Source organism: Vidua chalybeata, chromosome 18 (assembly GCF_026979565.1).
Source record: "Vidua chalybeata isolate OUT-0048 chromosome 18, bVidCha1 merged haplotype, whole genome shotgun sequence".
Taxonomy (NCBI): Eukaryota; Metazoa; Chordata; class Aves; order Passeriformes; family Viduidae; genus Vidua; species Vidua chalybeata.
This window is the reverse complement of record NC_071547.1, coordinates 3,796,162-3,812,002: the sequence shown is the minus strand read 5'-3', so window position 1 is coordinate 3,812,002 and position 15,841 is coordinate 3,796,162. Positions and strand designations below refer to the sequence as shown.

Below are 15,841 nucleotides of genomic sequence, written 5' to 3'. Positions count from 1 at the left end.
GGAATGTTCCACCTGAGCCATGGCAAAGCTGGGTTGGCAGTTTGGGGTGACACACCTGACATTGCTGTTTCTGGTTCTGGGGTCTCGCTCATTTTTTGTCTCTTGGGAAGAACCTGTCCCTTAATACCAATTAATCCCCTCCATGTCACCATTCTGTAGAGGAGCCAAAGTCCTGGGTGAGGTGGCATCTCTGGCTTGTGCCCAAGGAAAACCTTGCATGGTGCTGTGAGCAGAGTGGACACAGGGTGCCCTTGAGGCAAAGATCCACAGGTGTCCATCTGTCTGAGCTGGAGCCCCCCATGGCCATGCCCTCCAAGGGGCTGCTCTGCTGTCCCACACCCTTTACACCTTTCCCCTGAAGCCCAATTCCCTAAGGCCCACTGGAAAATTCCTGCCTTGATCTACACCAACTGACTTGTCTGTTTTCCCTTGAGCTCTGAGAAATTCACATCCATTTCCCCAAAATCTCCTCTCCCCCCTCTTTTTTTTTTTTTTTTTTTTTTTTTTTAATGGGCATTTTGGTCTAATAACTGTGTTTTAAAGGTAAACTCATCCAGCTGCTCCAAAGGAGATCCCACACCAGGACAGCCAGCAGCATTTGGGACGTGTTTTGCAACACAGGAGGGATATTTGTGTATCCTCCCCCAGCCTGAATTCCTGCACACATTTCCCAAGGCAAGATTTGTGCTTGGGTTCACCCCAGAATCCAAGAAGCAACAGTAAAACAGGGACAGGTTTGCTGGGAGCAGGAAGCAATCAGAGATATTTGCTTTCATTCCAAGCAAAAGCCCCACACCTACAGCTTCCTGCCCCTGCACCACCCCTGAGCAAACATTATTTATAGCAGCAAGAGCAGTTATAGCTTTGCCCCTTCTTGACCTGGAAGTAATTGGTTAATTGAGTTAGACAACAAACCTCAGCACACTCACATGGTTTCCTTCCACCTTCTCCCAGGGAGCTGGAGAGTCAAACTCCTTCCATGCCAAGCTGGTTAAAAACATCAAACACCTCCGGGAGAACAATGTTTACTTCCCCACCAGGAAATTGGGCCCTGTTGAACCTTCTTCAGGGCCAACAGCTCCTCCAAAGCTGCTGCACCTGGGGGGTTGCTGCCGAGTTGGAGCTGGGGTAGGTGGGGGCTCTTTGGGGAGGGTTTCCTGAGCTGTGCTGAGGCTGGGAAGCTGTGGAAAGCTTTGCTGCTGCTGCTGGGAGCTGAGCTCTGAGCTCACCAGGAAAGTGAGATTTTGGTCTTTGCAGGTTCAGTAATGTGCTGATTTGGTGATTAGAGAGGTTCTCTGGGTTTGTGGGCTCGAGGGCAGTGGGTGAGAATGAGCTGTGTTAAGCACATGCTTTATTCCCAGCCTGAGATCCTGGTTGTGCTGATTTTTCCTGGGGACAGACTGCAATGAGCTGGTTTCTTTGCCTGTTTTCTGTGTCCTTATGTGGTGGCAATGGCCTTGGAGGACAATGTCAGTGTGGGATGGAAAGATGATCCTTTTGACAATAATTTACAGGCCTCTGCCTCCCAGTCTCCTCTTCCCACGTTTTATGTTATTTGTTATATTTATCAGTCTCCACTGATGAGGGACATTCTTTGGGGAAGAAGAGCCTCTTGCCATGTACAGCAGAGGGGGTTAAGCAGGTGAAGGAAACCCTCTGGGTTTCCTCTTGGGAAAGGCTCCTCTTTGGGGTGCTGGGAGACCCCCACTTACAGGTGTGAATGAGGCTCCAAAGCAGCTTCATGATCTGTGTGTCAGAGTTCTGTAAAGCTAAACCAAACCCACAATAAATCCTTTTAGCATCCACACCAGGACTAGATCTCCCAGAACAATTCCTCTGCCCTACTAGGAATCTTAGCCAAACAGAATTAACTTAGGCTGGAGAAACTCCTGGTGCTGTTGGCTGGAATCCATGGTCTGTGTGGAGTCCCAGTTGGAAAACCTGTGAGGGCTGGAAGAACTGAGTGGGAGATGTGGAGATGTGGCCAAGCGAGATGGGCGAGCTGGAGTTATCCACAGGACATAGGGATGCTGCTGCAGCTGGAGGGGAAGCTGGATGGTCTTGTCCAAGCACAGCTGTGCCAAGAGTTTCCTTCTGCAAGTGCAGGGCTTGCACAAGGAGCAAAGAGGACTTTTCCCAAGCAATCCTCCTTGGCAGCTTTCAAACATGCTCTGGTTTTCTGGTGAAGAAGAAATCCCAGCTGGATTCTGCTTGTTCAGTGAAGGAGCACCAAGAGCCAAGTGCTGCCCTGGGATCTGGGAGCTCCTGGCCTCCAACCCTTCCTGAAAAACCCCCTCAGTTTCATCACAAGATGCCAAACACCTTCTCCTCCTTCCAAAAAATCAATGTGGAGGAATGATCAATGGTGTAAAAGCTGAGGCTTACGTGGGAATGCAGGCAGCACTCTGCAATCACAGCATTTTCCTCTGCAGTGATTGAGTCAAACTGCAGAAGCAGTTAAGAGGATTAGATATTTTTGATCATATTTGCAGCTGTTCTTGCTGTAACCGAGAGGAGAAATCCAAAAATGTCGCCTTGGGAAGTGACTGAGAGCCTGGAAGGGAGTGCTCCCTTTGCAGCTGGGGTGTGCTCAGACCCTGCTGCTCCCCAGAGCCACGAGGAGCTGTCGTTCCTGCAGCTGGAATTGTGGCACTTGGCTCCCTCAAAGATCCAGGCTCCAGTGGAAACCACCCTGTGAGCCAGCCTGGATGCAGGACTCTGAGCTGCAATGGTGGCTCCAAAATCTCTGAAGGCTGAGGTTTCCCAGGTTCCACAGCTTAAACAAGGAATGCTGTGGAAGCCCTGCCAAGTTCAGAGCCAGATGTGAGAGAGGAGATCCCTCCCTGGACATCACCAAGGATTTCTAGCACTGCAGTGCTAAGTAAGGAAAACTAATTCCACTGTACAGTTAAATTTCAGTGTCTAATTCTCACACATTCAGCGCTGTTGGAGTCCAAATAAAAATACCTGACTGTTCCCTTCAAACCCATCCCTGCAGAGATGCTGGGGATGTGCTGCCAGCACTGCAGTAGAAAGCTCCTCTGTTTTTCCCAAGGGACACTTCCAACAGGCCCTTGGCCCCCAGGATGGGCTGAGGGCGAGTATGGGATCCATTCATCCCTTTTTCCATTCTTCAATAAAAATGTGGCCAAGGAAGAAGACATTGCTCCTTGAGCCATGTGGTTGCTGGAAGTGCTTGGCCCTGCTCAGAAACTGCCTGGGCTTTCCCTTCTCCATGGATGGAGCCTCACTTGATGCCCATGTCCAGGACAGGCAGGTTCCTCCTAAAGCCAAAATCCCAGATCTGAGCCCCAGGTGAGACATCCCAGAGGAGGGGAAAGTTTCATGTCTCACTTCCAATTTGCCTGATGATTTTAGCACAGTGAACAGGGGAAAGAGCACCAGAGGTAACAAATTCAACCCTTTTCAAACACAGTCATGTGGTTGTCATCTGCCAAAAACATAAACCACAATCATAATCCTAAATTTGTCCTTTGAACATACCTGTGCCTGCTCTGTAGTAGTTTCCTTCTAATCCTCAGGGATTAATCCTGAAGTACATTGAAACATGTGAGGTGAAGGGCTACCGTGGAAATTCCTTGCAGGCTGGTAATAACAACTGAAAGCTGCACTGTGAAGCAAACCTGAGGCTGACTTGGTTTTTAATGGACATCTGTCTGTAGGGGGAAAAAATGCCATGGCAACTGGCTTTCTTGTTGGCACGGCAGCCTCAGCGAAGGGCTGGGGAGGGGATGGGTATGGGAGGGTCTGTGTGGCTGTGCTGGAAAACCTGGAGGTACAGCTCGGCCAGGCTGGGAGGCAAAGGTTGTTTATGCTCTGTGAGCACCAGATCTTGAGGGATTTAACAGCTAAATCTTGGCATAACGATTGCTTTGTGTGCTGCTGCTGCTGCTGCTTAGCAGGAGCCAGGCTGGGTTCCCCCCTCCTCTTTCTAAATATGTGAAATCTAAAGGCAAAAAGCGCCTGGTTGGCGATTTCCTGGTGCTTTGCTGGGCACGGTTGGTGTCTCTCCCAGTTTGCAGCTCTGTCCCAAGAATCGCTGCAGAGCCATGGCATCATCAGATGGATCCTGGAGCTTTGCTGGCTGAGGAAGGAAATGCCCTTGTTGTGTCCAAGACCTGTGGAAATTGAGAGCAAGGGTCATTCAAGGGTTGCTAATGGGTGCCCAAGCTCTGGCACTTTCGTGCTTCCCTCCAGAGCTCTGTGGACATCAGCATTTCCCTTCATCTCCTGTTGGTTGCAGGAGAAGCAGCTGGATGCATGGCCCAGCAGGGACATCCATCAGCCATGCCCTGGCTGCACCGAGCTGCAGCGCTGAGAATTGGGAAGAAATGGCAATAAAACTGCAAGTGCAGATCAAAAACTGCACCTGATGGGAGCTGGTCTCTGCTCGGAGCTGAGCTGGGAATTTGGGAGCTGGAAGCAATGGGAAGATCAGGGTGTGGGGGAAAGGCAGAGGTGGCAGCAGCTGTCCCACGTGGCTGGTTTGGAATTTGGGGTTTGGTTTTGCTGTGGTACCAATTCTGGTCTGGCCAGGGGTGTGTCCTCAGTCGGAACTGAGGGCAGCTTTGCTGACGAGCTACATCGTATCTCTCTGGGAAGCGCTGCCTGTGTGTCAGCACCTGATTTGCTCTCTTAATATCCTTCCAAGTGTTTGGAGATCCCTGTGCTCACAGCACTGTCCACAAAGCTCTACCCTCTGAGAGGAGGGGTGGAGATAATGGCACTGAAGAACTGAAATCTTCAGGGAAGAGAAAACACGTGTGTGAAAAAGCCCAGTTCTCTGAGCTTCTCCAGCAGCTGATTTTGCTTAAAGCAAACCCCTGTGCCTGTGCTGCTTTCCCTGGGTACCCAGGCGTGTTTTGTCTTGCTGGACGCTGTTGAGGATCACCCTGGGTAGCTCAGGGAAGGGAGCACAAGACGAACAGCAGGTTAGATCAAGGAAATGTTACATCACACGGCGCTTCCTGCTAAGTGCTGCTATTATCAGCCTCATTCATCTCCACATGCAAATACAGCCTGCACACGTAGTCACACATCTGGAGGGAAATAGCAGTCCTGGAAAGGAGCAGCTCTAACCTGGATCGTGGACAGGAGAGGCAAAAGGGAACATGATTCTCCATTAGGAATTGTTTCCTTTCTTTCTTGATTGAATCCTGAATTTTTCTCCAGCTAAACCACCACATCCACTGTTGGCTGCTCTTTGTCACATCATTGACATCCAAAACGTCAGCTATAAATGGTGGGGAAGAGAAAAAAAAAAAAAAAAAAGGTGAGAAATTGATAAAACCAAGCCATAAAATAATAAATATTGGGAATGGTGGGCTATCAAGAAAAGCATATTCAGGAAGAAGTAAAGGGAATGATGTGCCCTAACAGCAGTAGAATCCCATTATACTGGGAATTTGGGGAGGTCACAGCAGACACAGGAAGAGCAGCGTCCCTGGAAAAGGTGGCTGCCACTGGAAACCACCCTGCAGCTTCTCTGGTGGTAATTGCTGAGCTATTTTAAATGATCACTTCTATATTTACTTTTAACCTGCTTTTTTTTTTTTTTATAAAGATGCTCAACAAAGAAAAAAGGGAGGGCACAACGAAAGCCAAACAGAGCTTAAGAAAACAAAGAATACATTGAAGGGGAAAACAAGTAAAACTGCAACTGCTCTTGAGTCATTACTGAGGATGTGAACACCAGCCTATTCATACCCTGCTTTCTGAGCACGTAATGTCACCCTAAAATGTACTTTACTGTGCTCATATCATGTCTTAGAAACTGTCTCTCCCTGTGGAACTTGGTTCTGGGTTTTTTTTTACATTCAAGGGCTCCATCTTTGCCTCACAGCCCCTTCAAACTGCTGCAGGTGCTTTTGTGGTCCTTAACCTTCAGCCACAGAAATAGTCACTAACTGCTGTGAGCTGTGAACATTCCAGGCTGGAAAAGCATTGAAGTGATATCCTCTAAAAACCCCACGTTAAGTGACCTGGATGAGTTCTACTCACTCTCTTATCAGACTTCCTTGTGCTTTTTATTAACAATTTCCTTTTCAAAGTTGCTCAAGGTTCAGGACTAACTCAAAGCTGTAGAACTTATAAAGAGCACCCTAAAGAGATTGGTCCACAGACTCATGGAATATCCTGAGTTGGAAAGGACCCATAAGGATCATCCAGTCCAGTTCTGGCCCTGCACAGACCCTTCAACATCTTCATAGCCTCTTTTGGGCCCTAAATATTTCTTATATTTTTATATACATCTATATACTACTACAACTATTATTATTGTTATTATTACTACTTACTATATTGTTATATATTGTCTTATATTGCTTTTTCATGCTAGTGGGTTTTACACAAATATATATATATATAAAGGGTTTTTCTTAGCTGCTCTTAGGGATTTATTTATCCCATCACATACAGTGAACCAGATTCCTGCTCTTACAGTAAATGCTCCCAAAATTGGTGCCAGTGGTAACCTTTGGCTGTGCAGGTGCTGATGTCTTCCACAGAAACTCTTGGGCTCCAGAAATCCTCAGTGTCCTTCTCACTGAGTTCCGTGGCTGTGAAATAGTGAAGCATCTCATGAGTTCACTAAAAGGATTAAAAAATGAAATTTCTTTAAATCACTGTCTCTGTTAAGAGTATTTTCCATGGGAAAATTCTTCATGCTGAGCCCATTTTGGGTAGGATCTGTCATCTAGCTCAGAAAGTGCTAACCACGAGGTTACTTGGGCCTGTGAGGTAAAACAAAACAATCAGTTTAAAAGGTAAAATGTAAGGAAAATGGTAATTTAAGAAAGCTGTTCAATATTTCATCTTTTTAGCATTGTGTGCTGCCACCCACAACTCTTCCAAGCGCATGGGAAAGCTGTTGCTTTAGGAGCAAGGTGTATAAATAATGCCTGCCTAAGAGCACTGCTCCTTTTTATTCCATTGGAATCCTGTGGGATTTCTAGAGCATTTCTATGAATAGATTAAACTCTGAGCATTTCGAGTAACCATGGCTATAAATCAATTTAGCTCTTGGTTTTCAAGTTGCATCTGCTCTTACTAATCCAGTATGTGCATTTTTTTTTTTTTTTAATAGGACAGACCAGGCTTGATTTTTGTGTATGGGTTTTGGTTTGGTGAAATTCCCACTCTGCACCAAGCAGGTTCCACTCACAACCACTGCACCCAGGATTTCTGCAGGGAGCCTGCTGATGGTGGACAGGTAACACGGAGTGAGGGGAGAACCGGCATCTGGAGCTTAAATATTTTACCCATCAGCACAATGCAAATTTAAATTCCTTTACTACGAGGGGAAGCCCTGACTGCTCCGAAATCTGTAAGATGGAGGGGCACTGCGGGGAAAGCAGCCATCCTCCGGCCCCATCTTGCTTTCCCCCAGGAGCAGGGATGTGCTTGGCAGCGATGGCTCGGGCTCTCTGCGGATCGGGGCAGCAGCCGCCCCGCAGCTCGGCGGGGCCTGGCGTCCTCCACCGGCCTTTCGCAGCCGGCCGGGGCTCGGCCATTTTTCCTCCATTTCGTTGTCTCTCGACGCTTGGTTTCTTTTGAACGATGCGCTGCGGGCCGAGCCCGCCGCCCTCCCACCGCCGCTCGCTGGGGCCCGGGGAGGGGCGAGCGCGGCCGGGCCCCACCAGGCCGCGGCCTGCGGGCCCGCAGCGCGGGGAGCGCGGCCCGCGGGAGCCGTGCGGGACAGACCCGCCCGGTGTCACCGGCGGGCGCGGAGGGGGCTGAGAAGGCTCGGGGACTCTCCCGACCCTGCCGGGGCCTCACGGCCGGGCCGGGCGGGCGCTGCCGCCGTCCCGCGCCGCCGCCGCCTCACGTGTCCCCCCCCCTCCCTCCCCGCCCCTTCACCCGCCGCAGCACCGCCGCCGCGCCCTCCGACTTCCCGTAAAGAGTCCGCGCCGCCGCCCGCCCCGCGCCCGCCGCCGCAGCCCCGCCGCCCCCCGCCGGCCCCGCGGGGGTGCCCCGAGCCCGCGGGCGTGGCCGCCGCGCCCCCCGGCCCCGCCGCTGCCCTCGCCCCGCGGCGCGGCCCGGCCGCCGCCCGCCCCCCCCCCCCCCCCCCCCCCCCGCGGATCCCTCCGCGCCGCGCTCCGCTCCCTCCGCCCCGCTCGCACTGTTTGGGAGCAACCGGCCGAGCCAGCGGCGCCCCGGCCCCGCCAGCGCAGCGCGGACCGGCCGAGCGCACCCAGCCCGGCGCGACCCCCGGCGCTCTCCCTCCCTCCTCGCCATGTCCCTCAAGCAAGCGGCGGCGGCGGCGCAGCCCGCCGGCAACAACCGCAAGCCCCCCGGCGGCGGCGGCCCCGGCCTCCCGTCAGCCGCGGGGAGGCAGAACATGGGCAGGTGGGTGCGCAGTGCCACGGGACCGGCCCCGGCTCCGGCCCCGGGCCCGGCGCGGGCGCCGCTCGCCCGCCCCCGCCGCCCCCCTCCCCCCCCCCGCCCTCGCCCCGCACCGGCCTCCATGGGCGGCGGCGGCGGCCGGGGAGGGGGGGCGCGGGGCCCGCAGCATGGCGGGGCCGGGGCGGGGGCCGCGATGGCGGCGGGCGCGGCGCTCGCGGCCCCGCCGAGGGGGTTCCGCAGTGCCGGGGCGAGGCCGGGCCGCGGCCGGTGCCCTTCAGGCGCGGGGAGGGCACGGCGCCGAGGCTCCATTTCGGCCCCCCGCGGGGCCCGGGGCGGGGGGCGCCGCTTCCCCCGGGCCGACGTGACCCGCCTGCTGAGGAGGGAGCGGGGGGAGCGGGGGGCGCGGGCCGCACGTGTCGGGGCCGGCGCGGGAAGGGCCGCGAGCGATGGCGGCGGGGCCGGGGGGCGGCCCGGGCGGGGAAGGGGGCGGCGATCCGGCCCCGCGATGGCGGCGCAGCGCCCTCGGCTCACCCGTGGGGAGGGAGGTGGGGGGGGGGGGGGGATTTAAAAATTTATTTTAATATTTAGGGATCGTTATTATTTGTAATAATTTTTTTTTTTAGTGTTTTTGTTTGGATTTTTTTTTTTTTTTTTAATAATGGAAATCGCAATAAAATTCTCGCGGGAAGGCGGGCCGCGCCGCGCCGCTGGATGGTGGCTCCAAGCGCGGCCTCGCTTTCTCCCAGATTTTTGGGGCAGGAATCTTGCAGAGGCTGAGCCCGTTCCTCGCCTCCTCCCCCCCGCCCCACGCTCGCTGCCTCTGGAAGATTGATCCCGCTCCTGCTCTCAGATCATTAGCCACGCAAATCCACTCACATTTTCCCCCTTTCTTTCCCTCAAATAATAAACTCTACAGTGCTGTGAATTTTTCCGGGGCTGCGGGGGTCATAACAAACGATCAGAGCAGGACGTTAACAGTTCTGAAGGTCACAGTCACTCAGAGCCAGTTTCATTTCGAGTTTTATTCATCTTCCTCTTCAGCTGGACGTTTATTCCCACTCGGTTTTGTGCACTGGCAATAAAACAGAATTTACAGTGGCCCCATTGTTGGACATCACTGGAAATAGGGTTTTACTTTGTTCCCAGCCAGTGGAACTGGAAGCGGAAGAGCTTTGGAAGGGTTGAAAAGGACAAAATAAATAACAACAACAATACCTCAGCAGCTCAGAGCACCGATTTAATAGTTTTTACATATGGCATTAGGTGGGACGTGATGTTTACTGGGCCCTGTCCCTGCCAACACACAGTGGCACTGTAGAGGTTAACGTGAAGGGCAACAAAACCTCCAGCTTATTTTTTTAAATTCAGCCTGATGGCAAGCACTTAGATTTGGGCATGTGAGTTTCAAGTTCTCTCCCAAGTTTATGATGAAAGCCACTGGATTTCTCCTACCAGTGTTGCCTTTCTGGTTCTATTGGATAAATTGCACTTCAGAACTCCTTAGGGAGTTCTGATGGGGCTGCTGAACACTGAGGTGTTCCCTCAGAGGTGTTCATGCTCTTTGTTTCTTAATTTTTCAAGTTATTTCTGAATGGAGGGACTGTAAAATCACAGTCCAGGCCTGCTGGAGCCCCGTGGAACACCTTCAGAGGACTTCCCTTATAGCTGTCCTTGGACTTTTGGGGAGTGTGAATTCAGAAATGGTTCATGCTGTAAATCTGGCCATGTGAATGAAAAGCTGAGTGGCTTTTCTGCTCAGAAAAATGAAAATTTAGGTGGCCTGCCTCTTGGTATCAATTTGATGCATTATATTCTTTCATAAAAACTTGAACATCTCCAGTGTATGTCAAGCTTTCTGCCCAGCAGCTCGTTTCCCTGCAGCACCAACATTCCATGCCAAAAAAAAAATTGTTACTTTTCATGGCTAAGTTGCTGTTGAAAGCTTAGTTTGGGCAGAAAACTCATTGATAATTAACTGTCCTGGGCCTCATTTTCTGCTGTGGGTTTGTTACTGGAAGAATTGGGCTGAGCACTTGTCCTTCTACCTCTGATCATGAGGGAAGGGTCAGCTCTGCTCACTGCCTTGTCTCCATGGGTTCATACTGCTGCACATCTGTATTTCAGATCAGAAATGGTGAAATCCCATGTGAACAACCAGTGGTTTTTTTACCATCCTATTAATTGCTTTTAGACAAAGGGAAGAACCAGAAATGAAGGCATCCTTGAAGGTGTTTGAGATAAAAAAGAAGGATTAATACCTTTATCATAAAGAGGCCCCTAGTGAAGTGCTGTGTTTGTTTAATGTGCGCTATGGCAGATGGGCTTGGGCTGCAGGGGAGATGCCAATAGCACAGCAAGCTGTAATTAGGGAAAATGTAGACTTGGTTCACAAACTTGCTCCCTGTGCTATCAGAACATTATCTAACATCTACTTTCTGTATTTGAGTGGAGTTTTGCTGTTATGCAATCACAGGAGGGTTAGCTGTCCTCTGGCTGCAAGTTGCATCTATCCCAGCCTTCCTTTATCTCCATCCTTTTTTTGTTCATTTTTCCCCATTGTTATTTTATTTGAAGGTAAAACACCTCAGGGTCAGGTTTTGGATGTTTCTTGTCTTGTTACAATTGTGGCAGAAGGGATTTTTCATTTTGGTAACTTGCTTCCCTAACTGGGCTTGGGGAATCCTGTAAGAATACACGGAGTTACTGTCCTTTAAAAATGGCTTTTTCCCATCAAAAAGCTAAAACTGAAACCACCCCATGGTTCAGTCTCCAAAGAAAACGACCCAAACTTCTTGCCTCCATTTATTTTCCTTTTTCCTTGACATCCCTTTCTTGAGAGCGTGGTGACCATCCTGTCCAGAGGGAAGGGAAGGGGAATGTTGGGTGCCAAGGTGCTGGAATTTAAGGGCAGTGACTGTTCTGAAGGTCTGCTCACACGTGCCAGTCAGAGGTTTTCGAGTTGCTTCTGACATCTTTGTGTGGGTTTTAGTGCAACTGTGCTAAACAGCTGAGCAGAATGACTGCTTAACCTGCAGGCCTCTTGCCTTATCACTGTGAGTGCACTTTAGGGTGGTGTTACATCCCTGGTTTTGAGTAACTTTTAATTTAACAACTGATTCATGGCGATGTCTGTGAAGGTTCTTCAATGACTAAGCCCATCAACAGGTTCCAGGTGTGCACTGGGCCAGACCTGAGTCAGGTTTTTTACATATTCACATGCTGTAGAAGCTGTCACCCTGTGTGGAGACAGGAATTGACATTATTGATGTCAATACTGGGGGGGAAAAACTACAGAAAATAAAGCTGCAGGACTTCTTGCATAATCTTCGTTTGACATCTTCGATTCATTTGACTTTATAGAGCCAAACACTGCACTGGAATAAAACCTTGCACTTCAGATTTCTCCCTTAGAAGAAAAGCTTTCCCAGCTCTCTGCACTAAAGTTCTTTAGAGTGCCCTGTAAATTTGTTTTCCAAGCTGCAGCAATGTCAGTCAGTGCTCCAGAAACATCCATTCACACTTTAAATTCAAGTCTTTGTAGCTACATTTCTGCTTCAGACTTTAATTGCAGGTTGGCTGCATTCATTTCTTAGTTTCAAAGTGAAGATGCTGCTGGAAAGAAAACTGGAGACTTTCTTTCCCATCCAGGAATGACTTTGTTTCCCTTGCATTAACTGGGAAAATACAAATGCGTGACCTTGTTTTGCTTATACAAACACTCTACTTGGCATGTAAACATTAAGGAGGGAGGTGAGGGATGCTGAGGAAATGCTCATAAAAATAGAAAAAAAATGTGCAAGTTGCTGCTGGGAAAAAAAAAAAACCAACAACATTACTAGTGCAGGTTTTGGGCCCTGATGGAGACTTTGCTTCTTGGGGTGTAACTGCTGGACCCAAGGAGTTGGCACTAAGGTTAATTGCTCAGATGTTACTTTGTCCTGAGTTTGTAACTTTGCTACCCCAAAGCAAAGGGTTTCCAGCTTGGATTTGCCAGGCTGTCCTGCCTTCACTCAGGTTTACCTTTAACCACATATCTGCAATGCGAAATGATTTTTTTTTTTAATTTTGCCATGTTTACCCTAATGAAAATGCAATTTTAGATAACAGTGCTAAGTCACTACTGAGCCTTCCTAGATTCCCCCACCTCCATTTCTTTGTGTTACTCTCCTGTTCCAAATTATGTTAAACATCTGGTAAAACCCATCTACCTTCTGCTTTTGTAAAGGTCCTGAGGTTTTTTTTTTCATATGTTGCATCAAAGATGTGTCAGATGATACTTTGAACTTGAGTCTTCACCTATTGGAATATGAAACTCAAGTTGATGGCCTTGGTTTTAGCAGAAGATACAGTTTTGGCTAAATTGTTGCATTGGTAGGATTGGTAAATATATTTCTTTTCTCATCTTGGTGAATGTGTTGGGTTTTTTTTTTTTTTTTTACCAATGGTTTGTGATTATCAGTTGTAGCTGGAAAACAAGAGGTCAGATCTATAAAGAGACCTGATGTATCAGAGAATTTCTGCTTTAATTCTTGGCTGATGTAGAAGTTGGGACTTCTTGTTGATGTGGATGTGCACAATCAGTTTGTTTCTTGAAGAAGTGTGGGTAGGAAGAGTAATTTTGGTAAGAGATGGAAAATCTGGATTACTCAGGTTGATGCTTAGAGGGAATACTCCAAACTTCCTGCCCAGTCTAGGAACCCAGTTATTTCAGGTCTAAGAATACTTTGTGACTAAAAATGGGAGTGGTTTCTCTTGTAAAGACACAAAACTCTTTCACTTTTGATCTGTAGCTGATGGAGGAAGAGGAGGATCTTCTAAAACCTATGAGGGCAGCAGATGGAACTGGTAAAATTGTTTGACTTTGGCCACGTTCTGAGTGACCATGGTGATCACATTTTTGATTGTAGTAGAAGGACAAATCAAATTGTGCTGTGCCTCTTATGTGGGGGTTCCACATCTGGTGAAATGACTTCCAGATAGAGGAGGGTTTGAATATTATGAAAAAATTCTGTTCCAGGTTCACAAGGCTTCGGTTCTCTCGGAGGCCATTTAGCAAATGTCAGATTTGGTAAATGGTGAGATTTGCTCCAGAGCAAGCCTGACATTGTGAAAGCCCTATGGAAAGTTAAGGCTGATGGGTAGTTAAATAAAGGTTATTTGCATTAGAGCTTTTTTTTTTTTTTTTTTTTGGTGAAATTAGCTCTCTGCAATATCCTGAAAATGCCTGCTGGGCACCCCAAATCTGCAGTTCTGCTGTCAGCCAATGCCCCCAGCATGTGTGATGCTCTGAGGCCACAGTTCTGTTGCAGAAGCTTGTTGGAAATGAGTCAGGTGATAGTTTAGTGGTTTTTCATTTTTTCCTCATTAAGGCCTTTCATGGCTCTCTGATGGCTTTGCTTATTTCGGCAGAATTTATTGAAGGGTTATTTATGTTCACTGAGAGAAGTTCCTTTGATTTTTTGACTACCCTGTGAGCTCTCTTTTATAAGGGCCTATTATTTTGGGGGGTAGGTTGTATTCAGCCCCAGCCTGGTGTTCTTAAAAGCATTTGAATGCAGTTGGCATCTAATGAAGGTGTTCAGGAGCTCTGAGCAACCTGTTCTAGAGGAAGGTGGCCCTGCCCATGGGATGAGGATGGATCTTTAAGGTCCTTTCCAACCCCAGCCATTCCATGATTCTGTGACATCCAGTTGGATTTAGATTTCATTGTTGTTTAGATAATACCAGACATGATTCTTCAGGTGTCTTTATTGAAATGGTTGTGTGTCAGTAAGGTGAGTCTATTTTAAAAATTGAGGGTTTTTTTTTAATAGAACAGAAGATTTATTTTTGCCTCACATTCCAGTGAGCGCTCCTGAAGCCATAACACAAATCTAAATCACTATAAGGAGTATTTGAAACTAGGACTTCTTGGTGCAAGGGAGGAACTTGGAATTAAGGCACACCTGTAGAATTGAAGAATTGGAGCTGTTGGGGACTTTTTTAGCTGCAGGGATGCTTTGGGGCTCAGGTGCCCGGGGTGGAGGGCACAGACTGACCCTTCTCAGTGTGCAGGGTGTTCTGAGCATCCCCAGGTGTCCTGAGTGCTACACAGTGACAGATTGGCATTAGGAGGAACTGGTATTTTTTGGGGGAATGGACAGAGTTGTTGGGTTTGCAGGGTTGTGAGAGCAGTTAGAAATGAGCTCTGCAGGTAGAGCCTCGCAGTCAGGGCTCCTCTGTGACCTGTGGCAGGGTCAGTTGTTTGGGTGGCCCAAATCTGACACAGTGACAACATTTGGAGCCACCTGGCTCAAGGAAGCTGTGCTGTGTAGGGCTTGAGTCTGATCTTGCCTTTGTGTGCCATAAAGCTTTGGAATTTGGATTGTTCTTTTATTCTTTCTCTGATTTTAAAAGCTTAGTATTTTCTTCAGTTTGTCCTTTAATTTATCCCAGGTAACTTGGTAGGTCAGCAGGTTGGAGATAAACCCAGCAGGTCCTTGTCAGGCTCTGCTCTCTGGGAATGCTGGTTTTCCTGACCCCATTCTCAACTCTAAATGAAGCAGGGTTTGGAATTCTTGCTTGGTAGGAAATAGAGCAGTTTCAGCAGCTCTTTAATCATCTCCCATGTGTGTGTTTCATTCCAGAGGCCGCAGCAGTGGCAAAGGACCACCTCAGCCTACGGTGAGTTTGTGGTTTCTCCTCTTTGTGCCAGTGCAGGGTAGGAGGAAACAACTTATCAGAATGGCAGATACTGGAATATTCTCTCCATCTTTTCCTTGGGATACCATGGTGGGTGGATATTTTAGAGCGAAATACAATTTTCTAGAGAGTAGCATCTCACATTCATTTAGGTCTCCTGGGAGGGTGAAGGGGAGAAGGTTCACTTAAACTTTTGACTGCACTAATATAAACATTCTGCATTTTCTTGCAATTACGGCTGTAAATATAAATAACATTTAACTTAAGGCAGTGCTTTTTGAATTAGTTATATGTGAAAATTCTAACATTGGCTTCTCCCTTAAACAGATGACAGTAAAGCAGCATTTAATGAAATAAAAAGAACTACTTTGTTTGGCTTTACTATGAAATTGCTGAACCATTGTTCTCAGTAGCTCCAATGTGCAGCTTTAGTTGTTCTCAAGGCTGTGTATTACTGGAGTAGAGATGTGGCTTGACTTGCAGAACATCATTTTATCAGAGCTAAATTCATGGATCTTGATTGAAAGAGTGAATCTTTGAACTTCACTAATCAAATATTTGCCAATTTGTTGCTGGCCTGGTTTTCAAAGATGCCTAATTTTGGGGAATGGAGCAGAAGCAGGAAGATTTAAAAGGGCTGCAGTTTGCTTACATAAATGTTTATTGAAGATACCAAAACACTTGGTATCTTAAATACCAAGGAAAACTAAAGAAGCTTTGAGGAAAACTGGTGGAAAAGGTCATAGGCAAACACTAAACATCCCCAAAAGTTGTGCTGTCTACTGAGTGCTGAGCA

The 15,841-nt window shown here is 48.5% G+C and overlaps 1 protein-coding gene and 1 long non-coding RNA gene across 15 annotated transcripts in view; one reads left to right on the top strand and one right to left on the bottom strand.

Moving 5' to 3' along the window:
* Window positions 1-3,645: 3,645 nt before the first annotated feature.
* LOC128796934 (uncharacterized) lies at window positions 3,646-7,733 on the bottom strand. Of its 2 annotated transcripts, none has more exons than XR_008433942.1 (3): window positions 6,461-7,733; window positions 5,101-5,254; window positions 3,646-4,139 (listed from the first exon to the last, which is right to left on the bottom strand). It is a non-coding gene; the product is annotated as an uncharacterized LOC128796934 (long non-coding RNA). The 2 variants fall into 2 exon arrangements; XR_008433941.1 differs by having other exon boundaries at window positions 6,495-7,733.
* Window positions 7,734-8,143: 410 nt separating this feature from the next.
* Window positions 8,144-15,841, top strand: part of ATXN2 (ataxin 2) — a 49,428-nt gene continuing 41,730 nt past the window's right edge. For 7 of the 13 annotated variants that reach the window (XM_053959957.1, XM_053959958.1, XM_053959955.1 and 4 more), the window contains exons 1-2: window positions 8,145-8,367; window positions 14,991-15,027. In XM_053959957.1, coding sequence (XP_053815932.1) covers window positions 8,255-8,367; window positions 14,991-15,027 — 150 coding nt within the window. In that variant the 5' untranslated portion in view covers window positions 8,145-8,254. Of the gene's footprint in view, window positions 8,368-14,990; window positions 15,028-15,841 lie in introns of all 13 variants that reach the window. The other 6 variants (XM_053959951.1, XM_053959956.1, XM_053959949.1 and 3 more) reach the window with 2 other exon arrangements.